The 26,565-nt window shown below is 38.9% G+C and overlaps 1 protein-coding gene across 3 annotated transcripts in view; it reads right to left on the bottom strand.

The window, feature by feature from the left end:
* Positions 1 to 1,161: 1,161 nt before the first annotated feature.
* The window catches only part of gria3a (glutamate receptor, ionotropic, AMPA 3a), a 39,451-nt gene continuing 14,047 nt past the window's right edge, over positions 1,162 to 26,565 (bottom strand). The window contains exons 6-16 of one of the 3 annotated variants that reach the window (XM_084415318.1): positions 26,387 to 26,548; positions 25,880 to 26,047; positions 25,513 to 25,617; positions 23,205 to 23,312; positions 20,604 to 20,810; positions 18,987 to 19,360; positions 17,396 to 17,594; positions 11,433 to 11,680; positions 10,474 to 10,588; positions 3,922 to 4,169; positions 1,162 to 2,553 (exon numbers count right to left, since the gene is read on the bottom strand). In XM_084415318.1, coding sequence (XP_084271444.1) covers positions 3,924 to 4,169; positions 10,474 to 10,588; positions 11,433 to 11,680; positions 17,396 to 17,594; positions 18,987 to 19,360; positions 20,604 to 20,810; positions 23,205 to 23,312; positions 25,513 to 25,617; positions 25,880 to 26,047; positions 26,387 to 26,548 — 1,932 coding nt within the window. In that variant the 3' untranslated portion in view covers positions 1,162 to 2,553; positions 3,922 to 3,923. Of the gene's footprint in view, positions 2,554 to 3,921; positions 4,170 to 6,754; positions 6,870 to 10,473; positions 10,589 to 11,432; positions 11,681 to 17,395; positions 17,595 to 18,986; positions 19,361 to 20,603; positions 20,811 to 23,204; positions 23,313 to 25,512; positions 25,618 to 25,879; positions 26,048 to 26,386; positions 26,549 to 26,565 lie in introns of all 3 variants that reach the window. The other 2 variants (XM_084415319.1, XR_014628054.1) reach the window with 2 other exon arrangements.

The raw sequence follows: 26,565 nt of genomic DNA, 5'->3' as shown, positions 1-26,565 counted from the left end.
ATTTTAAGCGCGCGCGCTGTGCGCGGTCGCGGACGCAAGGTCAGGAGCGCCCACTGCCACGCGCGTTGCCAGGCAACCAAAGGGACACGAGCAATCTTACAAACCGGCAGCGAAACAAAATAAATAAATAAATAAATAAATAAATAAGTAAATAAGGCGGATGTAGGCAGCAAAAGGTCGTCTAATCCAAACCAGACACGAAGCTTATAAATTAAAACAAACACCACTGAGTCATGGGGAAATGAGAGCATATATAATGGCATTGGTGGGGTGTGGCGGGTGCATCACAATTTATTAACGTTATCTGAATAAAACTCGTAAGATCAGTTTGCAGAGCTGCTGCAATGGGAATAAATACAGAACCTTCGATAAGAACAGAATAATAGTGTCTTTTTAACGTTTACATTTGTTCATGTGTTTTTAGAAACACATTTACTCTAAGATAAAAAAGCCGGAATTTAGCTGACGCTTTTATCCGCTCATTATTCACATTTACAGTCCTCCTGAATGTTGATGTTTCAATGGATCGAACCAACAACCCTCTGATGATTAGCCCAGACCTTTTGCAGCTACGCCACACCAGCCTTTATTAGTAAACCTTCAGAAGAATTAAGCAGAACTGCAATGGTCATAAAGCTCTAAAAACAGTTCTCAGTAAAGCACTTTTCCATTAACCTCTTATTACACAAACCTGTATAACTGCCAGCTGCTGCTGTGCAACATGTACTACATTTGCATGCACAGCAGCAGGCGCCTATTTGCTCAGCAGGTGGCATGTATTGCAATAGTGATGAGGCTTATTTGTAAGTGAGTTATTATCAATAAGATCATCTCTTCATGTTACAGTAATCTAGAATGCAAAGCTTCTGACATGATCCTATGGTCTTCTTGTGGTTTAGTGGAACATGTCAGTGAGCAGTGGGAAGCTGTCAGCCCTGATAAAAGATGACATCAAATTAATATGAGGTGTTTTTTTCAACGTTACAATACTTCTCCTATCAGCCTAATGTACACAGACAACCATAAGAAAGACACACTGAAATTCCTTGGAGAATGTGAGCATCAATGAAGAAAAAAAGAAAAAAAAAGAATGTTTGAGATAATAATACTCATTGGTTCTGAAGCAAAAATCACACATTAATCAGTAGAAATTTTTTCTTAAATCTGTCTTTATTTACAAAATTAAATGTTTAAGTGGGATGCAGTCATGCAGCGGGACAGACTATTGTTTTTGTCAGGATGTATCTAGATCATTTCATTATTTTCTATTCATTCTTTTATTATTTTTAACCAGGAATGGAGGAGGATATGGGAAGAGGGGCATGTCAAGGGAGGCTTTACTGAGGGGAAAGCAGTTTTCATCCTTACTGTACATGCAAGTTCACTTAGAAATCATACAGAAGTCAGTTTATATAAAATCTTCAAAATAAATATGCATTTTACCATCTAAACAAATTTCAACAGAGTGGCTTTATCTGGATCTATAAAATCAAAGATCCATGTGTTTTCTTTTTTAAATCGGTTTAACAGATATAATACCTCTGTGACAATCACAGTTCATTAAAGTATTTTTAAAACCAAAGTATACAAACTATTAAACATTTTGCTGTTGTTTCCTAAACTTGACTTGAAGAACTTATCTATGACAGTGACGAATATGATTTTTTTTTTTTTTTTTGCAGATGCTATATGAATGTGTTGTCATTATTTATCTCCTATGTTTAAGAATAAAGTGATATGGCAATAACAATTCAGCATCTTCCACCCTTGTTGGGTTTTGAGAACAGAAAACGGAAATATTCACTCTCTCTCTCTCTCTCTCTCTCTCACACTCACACAGTATGAATTCACTCTCCCGCTAAAGTAAATGCACTATGAAATAAAAAATCTTAATAAACTGTAAATTGTGAAAGGAAAACAATATTGACATTAGTTCTCTGATGCCATAATGTATCTGAAATTATTATTTACATTATTCATAACATAAGTTGATGAGGACAGAATCACAGCACAAATTTTTTAAACAAATTAATGAGCAGAATCCTTCAAAAACATTTACTACAGTTTGCATAATATGTTTGTTTGCAGAAACCCTTTTGGTGTGAGTTTTCATGGAGACAAGCTGACTGTCGCTCATTAAACACTGTCATCACTGATCAGGAGATCAAACTTCTCTATGGTGTGTGTCTATCTCTCCCTCCCTCCTTCACCATCTTTCCCTCTCATAATAAGCATACGTTTTAAATATGGTTTGAGACCCAGCACCCAGCAGGACATCTCCAGGACTTTGGTGGGATGGCCTGCATGTTTTGTTGTTTTGCCACTGGTTCAGTAAGGCACTGAGAGAGGGTGGGCGGGTGTTTGGTCCATCCGATAGTCTGTCGCGTGATTGGTTCAGGTTGTGGTCAGAGGTGAGAAGACAAATGTTCCGGTGAGATGGGTTTTGGTTGGGTGCGTGTCCACTTTCTAAAGGGAAATCACAGTCGCCTCAAAGAGACGGAGAGTCTATCCCATGCCGCATACGACATGATCAGCAAGGGACAGGCTTCCAATCTGAGAATAAGAAAAGACAGCAGCCCAACCCATTTGAGACTTGCAGGAAGATACGTTCTTTTGACAATAACACAATTCACCGACACCAAAGGCACTGAACTAAATGCAGGAAGTTTGAAGAGATGGAGCCTCTGATTCATGGCACCAACTTAAAGCTGCTATAAGTACCACCAGACCAAAAGTGAGGTCGCATTAGTGAAATATCAGCAAAATTGTACAGGTAAAAGGTCCATCGTCTATTGTCAATATTGTATGAAGCACAGCTCACAGAGAAGTCACTTTCAATTCAAGCAAATTTGCTTGACCGACTTATGCAAAATATGTGTGGGGAAATATTTCGCTTCCGTGCAACATTCCTGATCGGACAGATTCCTATTGAAAATTCCCTGAACAATGGTAAATGTGACCGCACTTTAAGCACTGAATTAGAGAGCACCTCCTGTGACAGGTTGAGAGGCACCTTCAAGTTTTATGATTGGCCAAATTATCTTGCTGGCAAAATGCCACTCTTTCAAATTACATAAATCACAATTTATTTAGTAGTTATTTATTTTAAATATGGTTCCTTTTTAATATAAGTAACTATTTATTTTATATACATTATCGTTCAAAAGTTCAAGGTCAGTAAATTAATGGATGGATTCAAATAATCCAAAGTGACAATAAAGACATTTATTATGTTACAAAAGATTTCCATTTCAAATAAATGCTGTTCTTTTGAACTTTCTATTCATCAAGGAATCCTGAAAAATCACAGCTTCCAAGAAAGATTAAGTATCACTGTTTATAATATTGCTAATGTAATGTCTTGAGCACCAAATCAGCATTTTAGAAGGGTTTCTAAAGAATGACTGATGTGACACTGAAGACTGGAGTAATGGCTGCAGAAATTACAGCTTTGCATCACAGGAATATATTACATTTTAAACATTAAATTAGAAAACGGCTATTGTAATAATATTTATTATTATTTACAGCATTTTTGAGAAGATAAATGCAGCCTTGGTGTGTATAGTCTTGCTGACTTCTTTAGAGTATAAGACTTCTCCTTGAAGACCGACCCCAAACTTTTGAGCGGTAGTGTAATTCATTACAAAATGACACGCTCCAACTCTGCTGACTGGGCCACGCTCAGATTTTTACAGTGCCTAGGGCAGTTAAAGAGACGAGTGTGATTTCTCAGAACAACTGCTATTCTAAAAACAAATAGCTAACAGCAGCTTTAACACAGTGGAAAACTTTACTCACCTCAGAATTGAACACCAACTCTGATATCATCACTCATCAGAAGAATTTCTTCTTTTTTAAGAAATGGTATCACTAGTAACAAACATTCAAAACATACACATAAAACATCCTTAGACGAACCATTATATTTTGACGCTCTCTGTTCCGTAGACGTTATAGCCTTCTCTGTATGTGGTGAAACTCTGTGCAGTGGACGGAGGAGCTGGTTTGAAGTTCTGGGCATTTTTGGCAAGTTTGAGTCGTTTGGTCTCCTGGTGCGACTTATAGCAGAACTCCACCAGAGCCACAGTCATAGCCAGACCCAGACCCCCCACCAGGATATAGAACACGCCAGCCACGTTACTGAGACTCAGCGCGCTGGTCTTATCCTGTGGGGGGGAGACACAGTTAGTACAAAAGTAGTATACTTGGATGCACACCAAACTACTATATAATAACTAATAAAGAACCTTAAACATACGCATGCAAGCTTTCACAACCCAGCATGCACTTATTCGCACACATCAGCGTATCCTCACTTTCGATCTCAGGGGTTGCACGACTAGTCGACTCATTGGGTCCGCGCCAACTCTACATACATTGGACGGCAGGAGGATCATTTTTGTGTGTATGCTCAAATAATCTGGAAATTATTTAAAGGTGCACTATGTAACTTTTTTGTTCAAAATGATCAATACACCATCAATCTTTCTTCCAAAATGTGTTTTTGTCTTTCACTATGGTAAGCCTGTTAAAACTGTTTATATTTTAGACCTAGTGAAATGCTTTTCACGCGAAATTGCGTACTTGCGTCACTCTATTCTGTGCGTGTTTCGTCATATCCGTAAATAGAGAAAAGTTGCTCTGGCTACTTTGACGCATGTGGGAGTGGCATCGGTTAGTTGTCACAACAAGCGAGAAAGGTCATCATGGAGCAACTAAATCTCTTTATTCAAAAATGTATTCAAATCAGCATAGAGCAGTTTACTTTCACAAAGCACGTAATATGCGAACGTTACATAAGTGCTCCGGACATCTGAGATGGTTCATTTTCGAGTTCAAATACAAGCCAAATTTATTGCAAAGCATCGTGAAATTTGGTGAACTTAAGTTAAGTGGCACTCAAAGCCAGACAGAAACCGATTAAGAATTAAAAAATAATACTTAATCTGTAAATGGCAATTTCTCACCTTTCTCTGCTCTCGCAACCCCCTCCATTAATGCAGAATTAGACTTGCTGGAAACAGCAAAGACTGCTGATGATGAGTCATATAAACAAGATAAATAATGAATTCGCTGACTACTTTTCGCCTAGTAAAAAAAGAGTAGCCGTGCAAGCCCTGTTACACACATACCATACGCAACTTGCTTGGAGGTAAAGAAAATGAACTAAATAAAAAGGGGTACTTGAGGGCTGTATTCAAAAGGGCATCAAATCATTATGAGGTGTGCCCAGAGGTCAAAGGTTAATGGATTAAAAGCTCAGGCAGCTCAAGAGAGGAAGAAGTTATTCCCTCTCTCCTCTCATACCTTCACTCTACTGGCCAGAGAGACAGTGAAACACTGCCCTCGAACAGAATGGAAACAAAACACACACACACACACACACACACACACACACACGCGCGCACACACACGAAGAGCCAGCTCTGAGCCTGTTGCCCCCTCTAGAGGTGAAGTTGAGTCAGTACAGAAACATGACAAATAAGCTGCCACCAGAGAGCTACAGTCGGATCCTCTGGCTTCTTCGGTCTGCCATCTTAACAGAGGAAGTAAGGAAGAGGAGAAGGAGGGGGGAAGAATATTGATGTTACTATGGCAATTCCCCTCTCTGAACTACTTCTGCAAGCTTCACAGCCTTCAAAACTCATTAACAGACACCTGCATGCGACCATCGCCACACCTCAAAACACAGACAAGCCTCAACAGGACTCGGTTCTGCTGCTGTGACCACCAGCCTGGCTGTCTACGAAACACTCTGACACACACAAACATGGTCTGTCTTCACTAGAAGCCTGTGAAAGGGCACCATAGCAACCGAGGACTGGGAGTGTAGCATTACGGTCTTGAATGCAAAGCTAGAGACCCGTTTTCCCCCCGAATACGGTTACCATGGTTACAGGCCCATATAGTCAGTGGTATAGCCTTGTAACGGATCTGCTGTGCTTATGCACATGGGACATGTTTTCAGAGTTAATTAACTTTCTTATCAGACTGGATTACATTGAGAATTGGGATAAAAGAATTGCAACTAGAGTCTCCAGGCAAACACGCTTTCCTGCACGTGGTCTTTATTAAACCGATGCCACTGGCTAATACAGGGGGCGCTGTGCAGTTCCATAAACTCAATCAGGACTGGAAATAAAATGACCAGGATATGTCCCTGGTATGTACAATTCACTTGAACAGAATGTATTCATCTTCACATGCAATATGGCATTCAGTCTCCCTTCATCTGGCCAATTAGAAATACTTTCAGAATGAATGTGCTTCTTTTAAGTTTTCATTCTGATGATTAATATCTATGAACGTTGCCTGGAGACCATTTATAAACTAATTAGTTAACGAAACACCAACAATATTGAGAATGAGGCCATGTCACAGCAGCAGAAGAGGAAAAATTTAATGAAATACTTAATTGCTAAATCACTGTTATGAATGCTTACTACAAAATACTTATGTAACACTTAATTACTACATCATTAAGATAATGAATCTCGAACACTGGTAAGAGCTTCCTTAATATGCCATTTCTCCTTTTGTGTGTGTGTGTGGGTGGATCTGTTGTGTTGTCTCATTAATGCTAAAGGTTTTGATATTTGCTACATTTGTAAAGAGGCTTTCAAAAGAAGGGGCCAAAATGAAGTGAATCCAGCTGGAGCCAAATCCACTAAATCCATTAAAACCAGTAAGGCTTGTTATGATGTTTGTAGAATATGAATATGTTTGTTGGCAAATGAATGAGCAGACTAACCTTACTCCCAGAGTCTTTGGTCCCACATTCACCCTTATCGTACCACCACTTGTTTTTCAGCTTGTCTAAGATGCCTTGTTCACTGAGTTTCAACACTGCAAGGTTTACAGGAGTTCTTCACGAGGGGAAATAACATAAATAACATGGCACCATTATGTTATTTTATGTTATTAAAACTTAAACCTACCGAATATCTGTTAACCAAAGCGATACTGTAGGACACCTGGCCTTGTGCTGTTGATATCGTAGACAGCGAAAGAATAAGAGAGGGAGAGATGGAGAGAGAGAGAGGGAATGCAGGCAGGGCTAGCCTCAGTGTTACCTTCGACCTTTGACCTGGCAGTGCTACCTACTGTTATCGCTTTGAGTAATCGGCACTCACTGTTCCAACAGAGGCAGAGAGAGTAACCATGGTAACACAGCCAAACAGAGCATAATTACAAAGAGCATTGGGCAGATGAGTTTGGTTATTGTAATTGTGGTGTGAATGCAGCTTTTCTAACCCAGTATTCAGCAAGCCGGATCCATCGGGAGAAAAAACCCTTACTTGACTAACAGATAAACAGGACCCAGCAGTCAGAAGGGGAACCGGTCTGTGGTGGGTGAGGGCTGAAGCCAAACATCTTACAAACGAAAACACCAAGCCCTTATGAAAGTCAGCACATAAATAATAAACAGAATATTAATATTCACGGGGCATTCGTAGATATTTGCATAACGCATCCTATGGCAAATTTTATTTGTAAAAAAACATTACTTTAAACGAAAGCAGACAAAATAATGGAAACGAAGATGTTACTATTCCTTCTGGACATTTCCGTTTGTAAGATGTTAGTATGTCATCAGCAGGACTGCTGGGAAACTCAGTTTATTTTCCTTCTGCTAAATGATGAACGTTGTAATCCAGCAAAGCAAATGTACCATACTTACCACCGTGACACAAGCCAGCTTCGGACCTCGAATGGGTTGACACCCGACGAATAATACCTTGAAAGAATGAGATCTGTTTATGGAGAGATGGACCTAATGCTTGAGTACATTCAACTCGTATTTACTGTATGTTTACTTATATTATAATTGAAAATCCACACTTTTATTCAATGCAACAGCACTGTACAAAAATAGTTTCTCCAATTTTATTTTATAAATAACTAAATATTGTTCCTACTGCACTTCAACAGGGCGCTCTCGTCAGAATGAAGTGGCCATGGTTGAATTCTGTTTTCAGCATACACAGGTTTGCGAGCACATGACTCTATGTTGAGCTTCAAAGAACTCAGAAGTGCGTCAAATCGCCAACAGCTAAAAAAAAGGTTTTTTTTCAGTAATCCAGTTGTGAAAAACAGGGCCCTGATTCCTACATTCATCAATACATCCTACTGTTTTGGGGTGGATTTTCACCACTGTTTCTGTACTGTACTGTGTGTTTGCACTGTAAAGCTATATGCTCTATGTGTTGGAGTTTTCTCTATATTTGCAGTGAATCAGCTGTTTTTAATTTTGCTATGTGTGCTAATAATAGTATAATATACTTGCTAGGTTTGCTGAATTACTCCATTCATGCATTTTGGATCAGACTCAGGTCAATAAATGAGAAACATGCAGTTGTGATGTCATAACAGACTAGACACCCTCCACCCAGCATGCTCAACTTATCAATGCACGGACTAGGCGGCCATCTTCCTCTGAGTTTTTAGAGCTCAGACGCCACTCATGAGAGAGAGCCAATTACTGCAGTGAACCCGCTTTTGAAGACCAATCAGGACAGAGTGGGGCTACCTTGCCCTCATGATAGGCTGAACACAGGGTGACCATTCTGCAGGCACAGGGGCTAAAGAAAAGTGTCCATAAATTAATTTAGAAGTGTGTGTGTGTGTGAGTATAATGAATTTGTGCTTGTTTGTGGTTTTCTGTGCATTCGTATGCAGATGAAAATGTGCGTTTAGTGAGTCTACAATACGGCACCAGATCTTTCTCCACCTTTGATTTCTAGGAGTGTTTAATTAGAATTCTCACGTTTTCCTGTGATGTTTTAGTCCCTTCAGGACTGTCTGTCCCAGTGGTCTTATATTTTTTCTTTAATCCCACCAACAAGGGAGCTACGGCTTTTCCATGGATTACACGCCAATTCAGGGAATAATCTGAGAGAGCTAGCAGCTCCAAAAGGATTTGCATACTTGTAGCAGGGAGTTGGCCAAAGGCCAAAGATCAAAGATGGCGTCTTTAAAAAAAAATCTGTCATCTGACTATTTGATTGGAGATGTGAAGATACCAAAAGTCTTCGCACTTCTCTTTTGCCACTACCAGAAATATGACACTAACAAACAGACACTTGACACATAGTGCCCTCCAGATGTTTGGAAACACCATAGGCATAGTGATGTGGACAATATCAGCATAAATATTTGTCATTTGTGAAGACTTTGCATTGACAAGGGACAACACAAACTGGAAGAAAAACAACAACATTTTATTAACTAAAATAAATATGATTTGAGGACACAGAAAAATACTACAGCTATTTTTAAATATCTAAACTGTGTTCTAATTGGTCTGTTGTGTACTAACCAATCAATTGGTAAAGCTATGAAGGCATGCTGACCCAATAATCTGCAAAAAAGAAACTCGAGTTAAGTTTATCCAGTATTTAGGCCTTACAGCTGACTGTGGCGTGCATAAATTGCCATTAATATTTAATTAAGAACAAATTCATTAGTTCTGGTCTTCAATGATAACTGCAAGTTACGTGAATGCATTTACACCAAAACATGTTACATTCATGTTGATATTGTCCAAAAATGCCACTTTACCTAGGGCATTTCCAAATTTTTAGAGGGTATTGTAAACTGCAACCTAAACACGTAATCACAACTACGCTAAACTACAGCTCCAAAACTAGGGATCATTTACCTAGAAATGAAAATTCTGTCATCACTTACTCTCCCTCATGTCATTCCAACCTTGCATGACTTACTTTCTTCTGCAGAACACAAAATAAACACTTATGTTCCACAGAAGAAAGAAAGTCACATGTTTGGAGCACACTAGTACAGTAAATGATGACAGAATTTTTATTTTTGGGTGAACTATCCCTTAAACATAATAATAAACATCAAATAGGCTCTGTGCTACAGACATCCATTTTCCAGAGCAGTTTTGGTCTTGTTTGCACTGGCTATTAGATCCCCATTCATCTTTATTTTTTCTTTCTGTTGATAGCCATTAAATCCTGGAGCCTTGGTATACACAAACAACACTACATTTTGTGATGGTCTGATGTTACAGATCAGAGGAGAGCCTAGCCTATTTTACCTAGAACAAGCAGCTTGTTTTACCACACAAACAAACCCGCAAAGCAGGTTCGCAAGAACCTAACCATCCTAATAAGCTCCGCTCTCGGTGACCCTGACCTCTCTCTACACATCCACCCACCGGAGTCTTTATTCCTCTCCTCCTCTGCTTCCTTTCCTCCATTAGCCAAGTAAAGGGTCACATCTGATCACAGTTTGCCTTATTACGTAATCTCCAAAAAACATTACATTAGCAGCGCTGACAGTAACTGCAGCCGTCGCAGTGGCGTTAATGTCCTCGGATCATTAAGCTCAGTTTGCTCGTGTCCACCCCTGAGGGTCACGGTACTGTTGCCGGAGGTCATAGGTCACAGCCTTGCCGATTACTCGTAGCTAGGAAATGGTTGTTTGGGTGAGATTGAGGCTGACCTTCGAGTCCCCTCCCCCGCTGCCGCACTCTCCCTTGTCGTACCACCATTTATTTTTCAGCTTGTCCAGCAGGCCCTGCTCATTCAGCTTTAACACCGCCAGGTTTACAGCGCTTCTTCAAACGAATAAACACATTGCTCGTAAGAAAAGGGACAGGTTCGTGAGAAATCTAATGAGACTGCAGCAACTGGCAGTTGCTCTTTTGTTAGGGGTCAATACAAAGGAGAGACCAGTTAACTGGTGAAGTGGTTGGACCGTTTGATTGGTTAATTGCGTCGGCTACTGGGTACAGACAGAAGCGTGTATGCAAGTGAGGTGTGTGTAGTGCCGAGTGGAGAGAGAAAAACAGAAAGAAGTGAGAGAAAGAAAAAGAGGTTGAGTGCTTGTGAGTGATGGGAAGGATGCAAGGACAGTCCGTGGCCAGGAGGACAAGAAACAGTTTATGGCATGACATGCATGGAAGCAGGCAGAACAGCACCAGTGCAGAGAAAAAAAACCCAATCCAACCACACAAATATTACAGAACTGCAATCACAGCACAAAGCGAAGGACAGAGAAGATTTAAAAGGAGGAGGAGGAGGACAGGAGAAAAGGGTGTAGGAAATCAACAGCAACAGGCATCACACTGTAAAAATGGACTGTAAATTAACAAGTTAAATTACATTTCTGTAGAGAGAAACACGGTAAAACATTAACACAACAGACATAACTAAAAAAAAAAACTTGACACACAAGACACGGTTACCTTGTCATTTACCACAAGAGAAAGAGAGACAAGTAGAGTGATAAACAAAAAAGAATGAAAAAGAGTTTGAGGTAGAGAGATTGAGAAAAGGTAGAAGGGTGAGAGAATAAGAATGAAAAACAAAACATGAAGACAGAGAGAAGAGAGAGATGGTGGAATCAGGGTAGGTGGAATACTATAACAACAGAGGGAATTGTTATATTATTCCACCCACCTTAATGCCGACCCTTTGGGCGTGGCCACACCGTAGCCCTTGGAGTCCAGGTTCCCTCCCACCTTCATAGTGTCGCAAGGCTTTCTCTGCTCGATGTATTCGTTCATCGTGGACTCGAGCAGGAACGCAAACTTCCCCTTTGACTTGCGCACGCGAGCCACTCCGTCGGGGGTGGTCTTGACGAACACGGAAGGCTCGGCGGACTTCATGTAGGACCACATTTTCTCGTAGACGGCGATCTTTGAACGCTGAAAGAGAAAAAAGAACGGAAATTAATGGAAAGGTTAGGAAAGATAGAAATGTGTTCTATGGAGGTTCAGAGAGATATAAATGGGTTTTATGACATTTTACAGGCTAAAATGTCTTCTCAGCAAGGGATGGACAGGGACTGGGACCTACACCAGCCCATCACTAGCCACCACTGATAATTCTCCACTATATTATTAGAAAATAGCTCATTTTTGTTACATATATATCCTGTATTCCAGGAGCATTTCTAGCTTTCATCAGTACACATGCAGAACCCTCCCATATGCTATGGTCAGCCATTTAAATGCTCATTAGATTTAAAACCAAAAAACATAATTTACATCAAGAAACATTGATTTAAACTTGACTTACAAACATCTGGTGTATAAATGAATATGTGAATGTGTTTTTCTTGAGTTTCAGGTGTCTTACAACATGTACATCCCACCCCAGACACATTGTCAACTAAAGACCTCAAACTCTCCTCTCAATGAGTCTTTTGTACAAGATCCTTCAGGGACTTTTGATCTTGGAGCCTCCTTCAATAATGAGACTAAATCTGACAAGAGCAGAATATAAAATAATAGAAGAAAAGACAGAAAATTAAGAGCTTTTGAAATAATCACTGCAAAGTTCCCTCACATTCTCTAGAGGAAAAAACATCTGCCATATGCTTGCCTGTCCAAGGCTTTTCCTTTCGGTGACATTAAAACAAGCCCTGTCTCTGGAGTTAAAGTACATGACTATATTAAGAAAAAACCTTAGCATTTCAACACACAGTTCTCCGACACAACATCCTCACACTCAGAATGCACAGAATGAATGAATGAATGAATGAATGAATGAATGAATGAATGAATGAATGAATGAATGAATGAATGAATGAATGAATGAATGAATGAAAGTAATTGGTTACAAGTAATGACTTGTAATTCGTCTGTACTTCTGCAAACTTAAGTTTCATAAACCAAAATATTCTGTGTCCTTCTCTTGTGAGACTAGATATAAATGGCAATGTAGCGGACAGGATATCTCTGGGGTAAACACACACACACACACCTAAGTTTATTAGGACAGATACACACACTCCTGCTTTTATAGGACACAGTTTTACACACATACACTCAAGCATCGTACATGCAAGTAGGTTAACTTGACCTACACACAGCTGGTGTATGAGTGAACGTGTTTTTCTTGCGTTTTCAGGCACAAACTGTAGAATTCAAAGGGGGAAGTGTGCAATTTCTGTGCCAATGGTGACACAAAACATGCAAAAATAATGACTCTTTTCAGACCTCTGACATGATAAACATAGTCCCAATTAACACTATTAGATGAGTGATTATTCCCAAAAATGCTTCTTTAAATGAAGTATTGAGAGCTAACTAGATGCATTGACTATCAGTCATTTAAAATTTACGCAACCTTTCAAAAGTTTGGGGTCGGACTCTGTACAATTTTTTATATAAGTTATATATCAAGTCTAGGGATGCACTGATAGGAATATTTTGGCCGATACTGAAAATTCTTTATATTTGAAAGCCGATGACCGATATATTGGCCGATAAATCTAAATCCAAATTTGTATAACATTTTGAGAGCCTGATTACAAAAATAAAAGTCTCACCATTAAAAGCCATGTCCCAAGCACAAAATTACGATATTCTCATTATAATTTTATGTAACCTATATGACTGCGCATGTTGCACTTAACTGTATTTTCCTTTTTGAAGGGATTCCAATCATATTTCAGCAAATTCAAAAGCATAATGGCGAACAGTACGCATCAGAAGTGTCTCAGCTGAAGGAAATAATACATTATTTAACGGCTTTAATATATCGGCCAAATTTTTCTAATTGGGCCGATAACGATAACAGTAAAAATGAAGATATATCGGCCGATACCGATATGGTGTCCGAAATATGGTGCATCCCTAGTCAAGTCAAGTCACCTTTATTTATATAGCGCTTTTTACAATACAGATTCAAAGCAGCTTTACAGTGATAACAGGAAAATAATGCAACAAAGTTGTTTCGGCTGTACAGCAGATCTATAAGAAAATAGTAAAATAAAATTTGTAACAATGTAAATGTCTTCACCATCACTTTTGATGAATTTAATGCATCCTTGCTAAATAAAATAGTCATATGCACCTATTTACGATAATTTTATGATGTTTTTTGAAGTTTGAAAGGGTCAGACCTCACTCATTTTAATTCCATGGAAAAGAGTACCAGCACAACAAATTCTCCTTTTGTATTCCATGGAAGAAATAAAGGAAGAAATTAATACATTTTGGAATGACATGAGGGTGATTATTCCTTTAAATCACTTTACTTGTGGGGTCCGTTTGGCTGCCACAATATATGCACATTGTTTTTTTTCTACGTAAAAACTAAACTCAAACCAGCATCACCATCTAATAAGTTGAATTGTCTTCATTACTTTCTAGTACAGACAGGAAACAGAATTCACTTCTATTGACATGATGTTTTTTTTTTTATATTTCTGAAATAATAAGTTATGAACACAAGGTGGAGACTGTCTCCACATCACATTCAGTCCAACTCCATGTCAGCTGCTCTCCTGTCATCTCTGCTCTAATCCAGTGTGTTAGCAGATGACAGCTCATGAAAGAGAGAAGAGCAGAAGGCATCTCATTTCATGTGTTCTCTCTCTAAAACTCTGACTCCAACCACTCTATAGGGGGTCTGCGACGTGACAGTGACTGTGAGTGACTGATTAAGTGAATGCATGAGTGTGTGCACATGTATATCTGCTTTCACACACACGCATTAGCGAGTAATCGTGACATTAAGGTGAAATGACAGGATGAGCTCATCAGCAGTGTTGTATCTGGGTCATCTTAAAACTGCCCTGTTCCCTGTCATCTCAGAACACATGGACAGACACGAACACACACTCTGCCCCATGGCTACCTCACTTGAAAACGGTTTATGGCAAAGATTCAGTAAAACATGTTTTCAGTCAAAGATGGTTTGTCCACATGTCTGTGGTGACATGTCTTTGTCAGATTGCCAGTAGTCTGTCATCATATTTTATCGTCAGAATTTCTTGCAGGTAAATGCACAAAAATATGTCCTTTCCTTGATATCACCTAGTTTAGTATTAAAGTTACTTAACACCGTGTCTACACCAGACGTGAGCGGCCCGATGCAACGCGACCAAAGCAAATAGAATACGCAATAAGAACCCATAATAATCAGTGATGCCGTCTACACTGGATCCGGCGCGACACAAAAAATCCCGACAGTGAACTGAATGTCCCATTTTATTTCTGACGTACTCCAAGCACTCGCGCTGCTTCGGACACAAAGAACAAATGGATTTGCAACAGTTGCTTTGTTGCGTCCAGTGTAGACATGCTTCAAGCTGTTGCAGTGCGGTGCGACAACTTCGCTAACTAATCGTTTTTTTCCATGTTTTTTTTGTGAACTGGCTGAACCAGCTCACCAAATCGGACTGACCTGTCTGAAACAGTTTTTGGCTCAAGTCAGCAAGTTAATCAATCAAAACTCGCTTACAGACTTGTCTGACAGTCTCTCCATCTTCAAATGAGCCAATATCCAGAAATATATGATATTATCATATGATACCGGTTTTTGTCAACTCATACACCACTCCAGTTAGTCCAACAGTACACTGAGCATGTCCAACATGTCCACAGTTTGCGGAAAAGAATCAGACTTCCCATCTCTAGGTGTTAGGCAACAATAATTTATATTCTTGTTCCTCTAATGTGTAAAGTAAGCCAATAGAGTATGACGTTTATAAATTGTCATCATAGCAATATCACATACTCCCTCAATCCTATATATCAGTGTTTTTCAATCCTGTAACAAAGTCCCTTCCAATACTGCACATGTCTCCTTTAATTGACAAATTCAGTTCAGCTACAATGGCTAATGAGTTGAATAATGTACATTAGGCTTTGTTCAGACAGGCAGAATTTTTTTTGGCACATCGATTTAGTTATTTAGCAAGGATCCATTGAAGGCACAGTATGAAAGTTTCACCGCTAGAGGTCACTTATTCAAAACAATAACAAAGGCATAGATTGATGCCGTGAATGAGCGTGGAATCATGGGAGTTGTCGTCTTCACCTCCACAGCAGAAGGAAAGCAATCCCAAGGGACTCAGGCAAAATTCCTTTTCATAGACGAGCTAATTTATTAAAGTTTTATTAACATTACTGTGGAATGAAGCAGGGCGGGGCCGAGAGCCGTGGGAGTGGAACGAGGCCAGTGGAGTGAATGCTAATGAGAGGTACCTGTGCGAGTCACGACACACCGTTCTCGAGTCCCATGGAGGAGCTCCGGAACAGTCGGCCGCTGCCACTCCTTTCGTTTGGTTGTTTAAGTTTATTTTACAATTAATGTTATGTTTAATGTTTGCCGGGTTCTTCTTCCCTAAACTTGAGAACTTTGTTACAGTTACGTTTGATCGCTTAAAATCACGTTATTTTAATTCATTCTAATGAAACAGCCGCAAGTGCTGAATTACTACTCAAACAGGTCACTTTATTTGACAAATTAAAATTGTGGGGTAACCCAACTCTATTTTACTTGGTCAAAACAATCGTACTAAAAATACATTTGAGTGTGTTGAAAGTTATGTTAATGTTACTGGCTGGTATGAGACACTTGATACACACTGCAGTAAGCTAGATCGATATTTGAATATCATATTAATAAAAGCTGGCTTACTTGTGTTGCAAAATGGCATGCAATTCATTTTAAAACATTGTATGGTGGAAAAAATGCTGTATTATTGTTACAAATAAAGCTCTTTCTGATTATGCTATGTTAGCAACTTGACAAAATAGTGTTGTCTGATTTACTTTTTGGGTACAAATATGTTACTATATGAACTATATAACAATGATTAGTTTTCCGTCTATAAAAGTATCCAAACTGTTGCTCACCTGTCTAATTTAACATAATATATTAAAGCGTCTTTTGGTGTTTCCATGGTTTCTACGGAAGTAAAACTGGAAATCGAGGTTAACACGTCGCGGATATGTCATAATTGACAGGCTACGCAATGACACGGGTCGTTACACTGGTTAAAATAGCTGATTCTCTGGATTTAAACACTGTTGGAAACATTTGGGATAGTGTAAGTACACAAGTCAACTAAATATATAACATTGTTCTAGTGGTTTTTGGATATTTTAGTCAAAGACTCTCACATATTGTGCCTTTAAATTGATCAAAAGTGAAGTAAAAACATTTACATTCTTACAAAAAAATTCTATTTCAAACTTTAGTTTGAATCATGGATTTTTTATTATTATCATGGTTTCCATAAAAATATTAAACAGCACAACTGTTTTTGACATTAATAAGAAATGTTTCTTGAGCACCAAATCAGCATAATAGAATGATTTCTGAAGAGTGAAGCAATGATGATGAAAATTCAGCTTTGCCATCACAGGAATAAATTGCATTTTACTGTATTTTTGATCAACTAAATGCAGCCTTAGGGAGCATCAGAGACTTCTTTCAAAAACATTAAAAAAATCATACCAACCCCAAACTTTTGAATGGTAGTGTAGATGTAAATAAGATCAAGATATGATTGGGAAACAATGGCACTGAACACTATTTTTACTATCATCAATAACCACACCAGCTTGGCTAAAAATGGTGGTAATATTGCATTTGATAGAACATTTCTAATGCTGTCTTACCCTGAAGAACTCTTTAGTGGAACCGGAGTCGAGCGTTCCGTAGGCGATCTCAGTCTGCTTGGCCAGGTCTTCTGCGCCCTCTATAGGCGAGACCATCCTTTCCACAGTCAGGAAAGCAGCCAGATTGGCAGTGTAGGATGAAATGATGATCAGAGTGAAGAACCACCACACACCTCCAACAATACGGCCAGACAGAGACCTGAGAGAGAGAGGGAGTGAGGGAGAGAGAGAGACAGAGAGACAATAGGAGAGCAAACAAATCCCCTGTGAAAGGTTAACAATTAATACACACATATTAAAGCTATTACTGCTGATAAATGATGCAAAGGTCTTCAAGCTACGGACAAAACAATCACTCAAAGTACAATTGAAGCTTCTGTTTGGGCAGGTCTCCCTAATGAAGGGCCGGAAGAAAGATGAGGATGAGAACAGGGTCACAAAGATCACCTCAAGAATGAAAGACAAATCCAAGAGGAATTTGGTGAGTAAGATGGACAGGAAAATCAAATGACTGAATAGAAGAACGATGGAATGAGTGAAGAGGGCTGACAATCCTCCACTGAAACAGTTTATAAACACCAAACTGCTGACAGTAAAATAGAGACATGCAGCAAGAACACGGTAGCCCTCCAAGAAAGAGAGAAAGACAGTGAAAGAGAGAAAATCTGTACATTTTACAGTCAACACATGGTGAATATAAATTATTTTAGTTGGTGTCAAGCATCACTTAAAGCAATGGTTCTCAAAGCGCAAGACAGTTCTCAAATCTTGTTTACTTACAGTATGTTTGAAACATGACAATGAGTAAATAACTGAATTTTCATTTTTTTTTGGCGAATTAACCTTTTATCATTGCGCCTGTTAAGCAGTATCATTTGTTTATTTTTTCATTTATTTCTGGATATCATAAAAGACATTTCCTGTTTTATGTAATATATTTTTTCCAACTTTTTTCAGTGAAGACTGTAACTTTTCATAATTCAGCAAACATGCTGGCTCATTATCCAAAACATGCAGTTTTCATTGTGTTTTTAAAAAGAATATAATATTTTATTATTAAACAGCAAGCATTTGAATAAAAACTTCATAATGTAACTGCACATGACATTGGTTCATGTGCAGTAAATTGTTTGTTGTTTTTCCTCATTTTTAAGTTGCTTTGTACAAAAGCATCTGTTAAATGATTATATGTCATTATAAGTGCCAAAACTTGGCAGCAATACTGATAGATTATTATATTGTTGGCTGAATGTGGAGCGAAAGTTTTTTTAGTTCCAAAGAGGAGTGAAAAAAAGAGAGAACCACTGATTTAACACAAGCTGTATTTCAAAAGAGGAAAAGTGGAGAAAGACAGGAACAGTTGTAGTGACAATATTGTGACTGATGAGTGTTTGAGTGAATGAATGAAGTGACACAATGACAGAATGAGTTAAGGGTTAGGAGATAAGCTTTAGCTTATTGACAAGTGAAACACCCCAAGTAAAATAACATATATGCACCATGAAATACGAGACAACCATAAAATGCAAAGATGAGGGGAGACAGAAAGATGAGCATGGAGAGACAAGAACGGGCTAAATAATACACCAACCTTGGCGAGATATCGCATCCTTGCTGCATGAAAGCTCCAAGAGAGAACCAGAGACTGTTAAAGATGCCAAAGTCGTTGGGCGGGTCAGGTGGCGTCTGCGGATCCTTCGCCTCTTCATTCTCGTCCAGGTGCCATTCGTATGGACTGAAACGACTCACCAGGAAGAGAACCACGCTCACACCGATATATGCAAACACGATACACATCCAGATCTCATAGGCCAATGGGTCTAGGAAGGAGAAGACTCCCGGTTTGGACTTCTGTGGTTTCTTGATCATGATGGAAATGCCCAGACTCATGAAGGGCTTGGAGAAATCTATCACCTCTTCCCGGACAAGGGTTATAGTGAGAGGAGCCACAGCTATATCTGCCCTCTGGAAACATGGAACACAGTAACTCTCAGTTCATAGTATGAGAAAAACAATGTCATGGGGTGATCATGGAAATGTGATTAGATAGTTTAACATTTTCAAAGTCTAATGACAATAAAAATGCAGAATTGAGGAGTGAACCAGTTGTTTCAGTACCAACAACACTTTTACAAGGTTCATAACAGCAAGTCATGGAGAACCTTTGGTTCACTCTTTACATTTAACTGTATGTTGTAACTGTATGTAGCAGAATGTTACCATGTACTTCTGTCCCATAATGCCTTCTTGTCTCCATCTGCTTATGAATGCAACTCAGAACTCGATTTAAAATTCAACAATAGAACTAAATAAAAATTCATAATAACATTGTGTGTAAGGATGCGCTCAATTCTGGCCAATACAGAGAAGCCAGGAATTATTTTCATGACATGACATTTTGTTATCGTAAATGCCTGAAAAATATAAATTTATATTAAATTTAATTAAATATTATATATCTGCTGAAAAATATCAAATATTTGTCAATATATACATAAAAATTCCAACATTAACTGATAACCGATATGATGAAGATACACAGTGCATTATAGTATTGTGTATAAGATCATTTCAGTAAAAAAAAAAGACTGAAAATCCAGTTAAACACTCTTCACCTGAGATTATTAAATGATATGCATCTCATATAGTCAGGATATGTTGAATATCACACAGAAACAAAACAAAATCATTGAGACACACACTCTTCTCATTCTTAGAGAATATATTGTGTTGTTTAACTTTAACAGCAACCAGGAACAAATTGGGCGAAGCTGTTTTTTTTTTTTTTTTGTAAATAAATTTAGTCATGGTGCCTCAACAACATGCAGAGAGACACTACTTTGGAGCTTTATTGTGTAAAAACACTGACCATGACCAAAGACTTGGGTGATGTCAGCAACACCAGGAGACTGTAAATGATGTAAAAATCACATTACAGTGTCAAAATAAATCATGTGACACAGGAAATAAATGTTGAGAACAACTCTGACAAGCACCAAACTCATAAAGCAAACAGCTCAGTTATATGAAAAGATGCTGCATGACACATTTTGAAACCTGCAAAGAAGAATAAACAGTGATTCTGCGACTTATTTTGACAGAGCGGTCAGTGATTATATATGAGGCCTCCTAAGTGTTGCTGGCTTCACACAGCCACTATCCCACCACCAAAACCTTCCCATTGCAGGATCATTTTCCCAGCACTCACCCCATATACCAACTCCCCCACCATGCCGTTCCAGGTCTTGGTCTCAGGGTCGCGTGCTCCGTATTTCCCATCAGCTACAATGGACAGTTTGTACCTAATGCCGACGTGCTTCGCGATTTCTGATGCCAAGTCTACACAGTAGCCCTCATAGCGATCATTTCCATCCATCTGCATATAATTCCTCTTGTACATTACATATGGAGCTTCCTGTTAACCAAATCAGAGGAGGTTGAGCTGGCTTACAGACTGACAGCCCAAAAACACAAAAAAATCATTAGTCTGCCATCACGCCGATACATCTCTCTCACACACACATTCACATTCATTCTTACTCATTCGCACAAACACATACTGAAATATAAACATGCATTTTGAGTCTTGTAACAGCAATGTGACCAACAGCCAAGCTACCAAACAAACAGCAGCTGTGAGGAAGGCTAGTTTGAATTTAAAGTGGGTTTTGGGTTTGTGGACCGTGCTATTCAGTGGAATCTAATTTCTCAAAGTGGAGAGAGAAAGACAGAGCTGACAGAAGTGAAGTTGCAGGTCCTCTCATTAGTAAACTGGAGTCATTCGTCAGTCTAAAGCAAGCAAATTTAAGGGGGTTCCACTTAAACTTACACACATATACGTCTAAAGTGCATGCAGGTGGGTGGGTTAAAGAGGGTGGCAGAGGTTTTCTCACGTGTGCGTGCTTTTAACTATTTTAATCAGGCCAGACGTTAACATGAATGATGATGAAACTCTAACATTAAAAGCAATCAAAATACTGCTTTAATAGCATCAGATCAAACTCTATTTAAAAAAAAAATTTTTTTTACAAACTGGCCCATCTAAACTCATTAATATTTTCAGTCAGTTTATATGAGATTTCTATACACAGGCACATCTGTCCATGCAGAATAAAACATTCCTTTCACAAACTCTTATTAACCTAATCATCTAATTAACCTAAGATTTTGTTCTTCTTTCACTTTCTGTATCTACTTATGAGATCATCATAGGCAGAGTCAGAAAGAGGTCATTATCACTTTTAAATGTAACATAAGGCGAACCTTGTGGTACATTTAAATATGACTGCTTCTGTGACTAACTAAATTTAGTGAAATATGTTTATTTATGTAATTCTGACTGGTCTTATAAATGCTCACTTTTCTAATGAACCTGTATTAAAATAACTGTATTCCTCATTGACACAGTTCTGAAGTTCATTTGATGGTTTCCTCACTAGGATTTGGTTTCTGTGACCTTCAGGTTATGCATTATTCAAAAGATTAATTACCATATTCACTGTTTAATTAATATTCTTTCAGTTTCATCTCAGTCCTCGCCTCTATCCCCCCCCCCCCCCCTGCCCTCAAGTTCTCAGAGTTCTTCATTAAGGACGTAATTATGAAACTCGTTTAAGCCCAGCTGTAATCACTCTACAGCCCCAACCGATTCACTTCCAGCATTTGGGTTGAATTAACACGTTTCTTTAAACACAATGAATCGTCCAACGTAACATGTCCAGTAGGCAAAACATTATCACGTGCACAACCTGGCACGTGTCCTGTTTGAAATGCTCTAGATTAAGAAGTTCTGCATTTCTTGTTAACTGTTAATATATGGGATGGACAGCAAAATTCTAATTACATTTTGCTATTTTAAAATTGTATAAAACCACAGTTCACTCGAATATATTCATAATTTTGCTTTGGTTGGGAGTTACAAAATTAGGGCTGCTTGGTCAGATTTTTTATTTTTAAATAAAAAACTAAATTGCAGCTGGATTTCATAGGATGTATCTAAACAGTGGCAGTACATTTGTATGCATTTAATTTTGAAATATTACTGGAACGTAATATTGAATGAAAAGGCACTGAGCTGGTTCCCAACCACAACTCGTCTTCATGTGGCACTTAAATAGCCACTAATAAATTAGAGAAATACGTAAAAGCCAATCTAAGCAAAAACTTTAATTGTATTGATTTGCTATTGAGTGGACACTGCTCACTCTCGCTCACAGTCACGTCCCCGCTCACATTCATCGTTTCTGCTGGGACGATTATGTCATTTTAGGGAGCTAAATGAATAACTGTCTGCACCTAATGGGCACTTCTGATTTGACAGCTGGAAATTAAAAACAGCTCAGCTAGAAAATGCAGAGAACATCTGAACTCTGAGGGGATGTGAAATAAAACACTTTACTTAATATTGCACATGTGAGAAAACTAATTAATTAAGCCTAAGCCAATTTTTGTTTGCATGTGTCTATGTACACTGTCATTTGCATCCAGCCCGACATCTCAGTTGTTCAGTACTTACGTTTGGTGAAGTGAAAGAAGCAGAGATAACCTATTTCTTACCAAAGCCAGTATTGTGATGTCACTGCTACAACAGGCCACTGGAATGGAACTGAAAATGCTTTGGCACTCACACGGATACAGTTGAAACACTCTATTGTGATCGACTGTTTCAACATGTAGTGAGTGAGTGCAAAGCAAAGCAAAACATAAAAACGTTCTGCCCCCCCAGGATGCAATGCAACTGTGACACTAAACCTGAGAGGGCAGAAGGGTCATGGTTCGGCATATTTAAAAGCAGCTTTAGATAGTGTACCATGATAGTAGTGACCACAATGGTTCTGTTTTCCACAGATGAGGATTCGTTGGTAACCTGCTGCTCCACTATATAAACAAATTTCTCTAATTCATTCCAGTAGCCAATCTGCAAGGGACAGAAACAGAAACAGAAACAGAAACAGCAAAAGCATAAATAGAATCAATCAATCACTGTCAACCAATAAAAGAAATGAGTAATACAGAAAGAGAATGACTCAGTAAAAACATGATCTCATGAACGATGGAGGAGGAAAGCAAGTATGACGGTAGCATTCAAGTGCACGTTAAAGGGGTTGTATAGTGAGAAATACAATTTTCCTTGATCTTTTAAGATAAAATGTTTATTTGTACTATAAAAAACAGTTAAGAAAAAAAAAGAAATGGGAAACAAATTAAACATTTAATGATGAGGGTCTAAAAGAGGGCGGTAAGATGGCAATTAAAAAAACTCTTTCCCTGCCAGCGGTTTTTTTTTTTTTTTTTTTTTGCCAGCCACTGCCAGCATTTTTGATAATTTCCACAAATATTCATGCCCCCCAGAATATTTTGTTGCATGAATATTTGAACATGCAATTTCAAAAGAAAGAACAAAGCCTCTGCTTTTAAACAATTCTTTTTTTATTCTAGCTTCATGTATTCTCTTTTTTTTTTAATGTGGGTAAGCAACATTTTGAACAAAAAGCTGAGAAAATCACATTTTTGTCAAAGACTACATGTGCATAAGCAGTGCTTCTATCACTTGTTTCTGCTTCATTTTCGCATGTGTTTTGATCCTGAGATTTTGTACTTTTTAGAAGATGCTTAACAGCACCCCCTACTATAAAACAGTGAAAACACAGGTTGCCGAAAAGTTCCATCAATGGTGGGAATCATCCTGTCAAAAATGACGGAAAATTCCATCGATGGCGGGGAAAGAGTTAATAATGACTGTTTTTCTGTTTTTGGAGCAAAAGAAAAAAACATTATATACAGCATTCATTCTCATCGGCCACTTTTTTAACTGCTAGTTAACGCAAGTATCTAATTAGCCAATTACATGACAGCAACTGGCATGGCTGGCATGGTCAATAAGATCTGCTGAAGTTCAAACTGAGCATCAGATGAGGGGAAGAAAGATGATTTAAGTGACTTTGAACGTGGCATGGTTGTTGGTGTCAGACAGGCTAGTCTGAGTATTTCAGAAACTGCTGATCTACTGGGATTTTCGCACACAACCATATCTAGAGATTACAGAGAATGGTCCAAAAAAAAAGAAACTATCCAGTGAGTGGCAGTTCTGTGGGAGAAAATGCCTTGTTGATGCCAGAGGTCATACATTATTATTGTGCTTTTCTCGTCACTCAAAACGCTTTACACATGGAAGGGGGGAATCTCCTCAACCACCACCAACGTGCATGTGCAATGTCATCCACCTGGATGATGCAACGCAAGCCATATTGTGTCAGAATGACCACCACACACCAGCGTATTGATGGAGAGGAGACAATCAGTATATGGGCCGGGGATGATTAGGAGGCCATGATGATGGACAGAGGCCAATGGTGCTTTTTTACAGTATAGTGTCCCCAATCCCCATCACTATACTGGGGCATTAGGACCCACACAGACCACAGGTTGAGCAACAGCAACAGCATCTTCCAACAGCATCCTAGTTTTTTCCAGGTACTGACCACGCTCAACCCTGCTTAGCTACAGTGGGCAACCAGTCTTGGGTTACAGGGTGATATGGCTGCAGACAACCGAGGTAAGCAGAAGAGCATCACTGAATGGACAGCACGTCGAACCTTGAAGCTGATGCTGCCCATGTCCATCCCTTTATGACCACAGTGTACCCATCTTCTGACAGCTATTTCCAGCAGGATAGCACACCATGTAACAAAGCTCATCTCAAACTGGTTTCTTGAACATGACAATGAGTTCACTATTCTCAAATGGCCTCCACAGTCACCAGATCCCAATCCATTAGAGCACCTTTGTGATGTGGTGGAACGAGAGATTTGCATCATGGATGTGCAGCCGACAAATCTCCAGCAAATGCGTGATGCTTTCATGTTAACATGAACCAAAGTCTCTGAGGAATCCCAACACCTTGTTGAATCTATGCCACGATAAAATAAGGCAGTTCTGAAGGCAAAAAGGGGTCCAACTCGGTACTAGCAAGGTGTACCTAATATAGTGGCCGGTAAGTGTATAAATAGATATAGTCTCATTTTCAGCACTGCTAAATGTTCTAAAGTGACTTGTGGCTTCACTGTGACATCAATATTGTGTGAATTTATAGAAACTGCCCTTGCAGAGCCACTAACCTTTTTGGCTCCTCCCGGTTTCATTTCATAAACATCAATGGTGTAATTTGATCGCCGTCCAAAGGAGTCGAACTGAATATTTCCCGTCATACCCTGAACCTGAACCTGCAGAAGGAAAGCACACAGGAACAGTAACACCCACAAAATAACAAGCAAAAGAAAAAAGAAAAGAAAAGCATGAAACAACATTATTAAAGGTAATATAGGTATCATTTAACCATACAGGTGAAAATAAACAAATGTAAATGCATATCTAAACAGTAGTGAACATTCATTTATAGTAAAAAATGTGAATGTTGCTGTTTTTCTAACTCTTAGAAGTCGTCTCTCAGCTCTCTGTCTGAGGCCCTTTGTGGACCGCTCCTACCATTTTGAGAGCTCTTTCAATGTCGATTCCTTGGCTCCATGGTACGGCCGGGTTGGCAAGGCAGTCGCCTGCGCTCCCTCGACGGGAAATATCAACGCGCTGACGTCTCAAATACCGAAATGCCTCAGCGATCACCAGGATGGCATCGTGTGTCAGTGCAGATGTATACTAAACATGACAACAAACAGACAAACGGTTTGCATCCATGGAAACATCAGTATAGAAAGAGAACCACACTAAGACTAGCAGTTTTTTCAATACACTGCATTTCGACCAAATGAGTGCTCATATTCTATTAAATAAAGGTGCAGTAGGGGAGAATTTCAGCAACATAGGCAAGAAACAACAAAAAAGAGATGATTAATAAAACTACTGCATGACTGCTACATTAAACTCATCAACATATGTTATCATAAATTACACATACAAGCATATTCACAAGTGGCACACTCCCAAATAAACACATCACAAATGCACATAAATAAGCATAGAAATATAGAGAGAGACCTTTAGGGGAGTGTTTCTAGACTCAGGGAACTCTCTCTCATCGAGCCGCTCCCAGCGCTGGAGAAACTGCTGCACAATCGGGCTATCAGAATTTATGATTTGGAATCCGGTAATATTTGCTCCGCCTGAAAACACCTTATCCAAACTCATGTTAGAGAACCCCTGCAGAGAGCAATGGC

Source organism: Rutilus rutilus (assembly GCF_951802725.1).
Source record: "Rutilus rutilus genome assembly, chromosome: 7".
NCBI lineage: Eukaryota > Metazoa > Chordata > Actinopteri > Cypriniformes > Leuciscidae > Rutilus > Rutilus rutilus.
The sequence above is the reverse complement of the archived record's forward strand: the minus strand, read 5'-3'. Positions and strand labels throughout refer to the sequence as shown.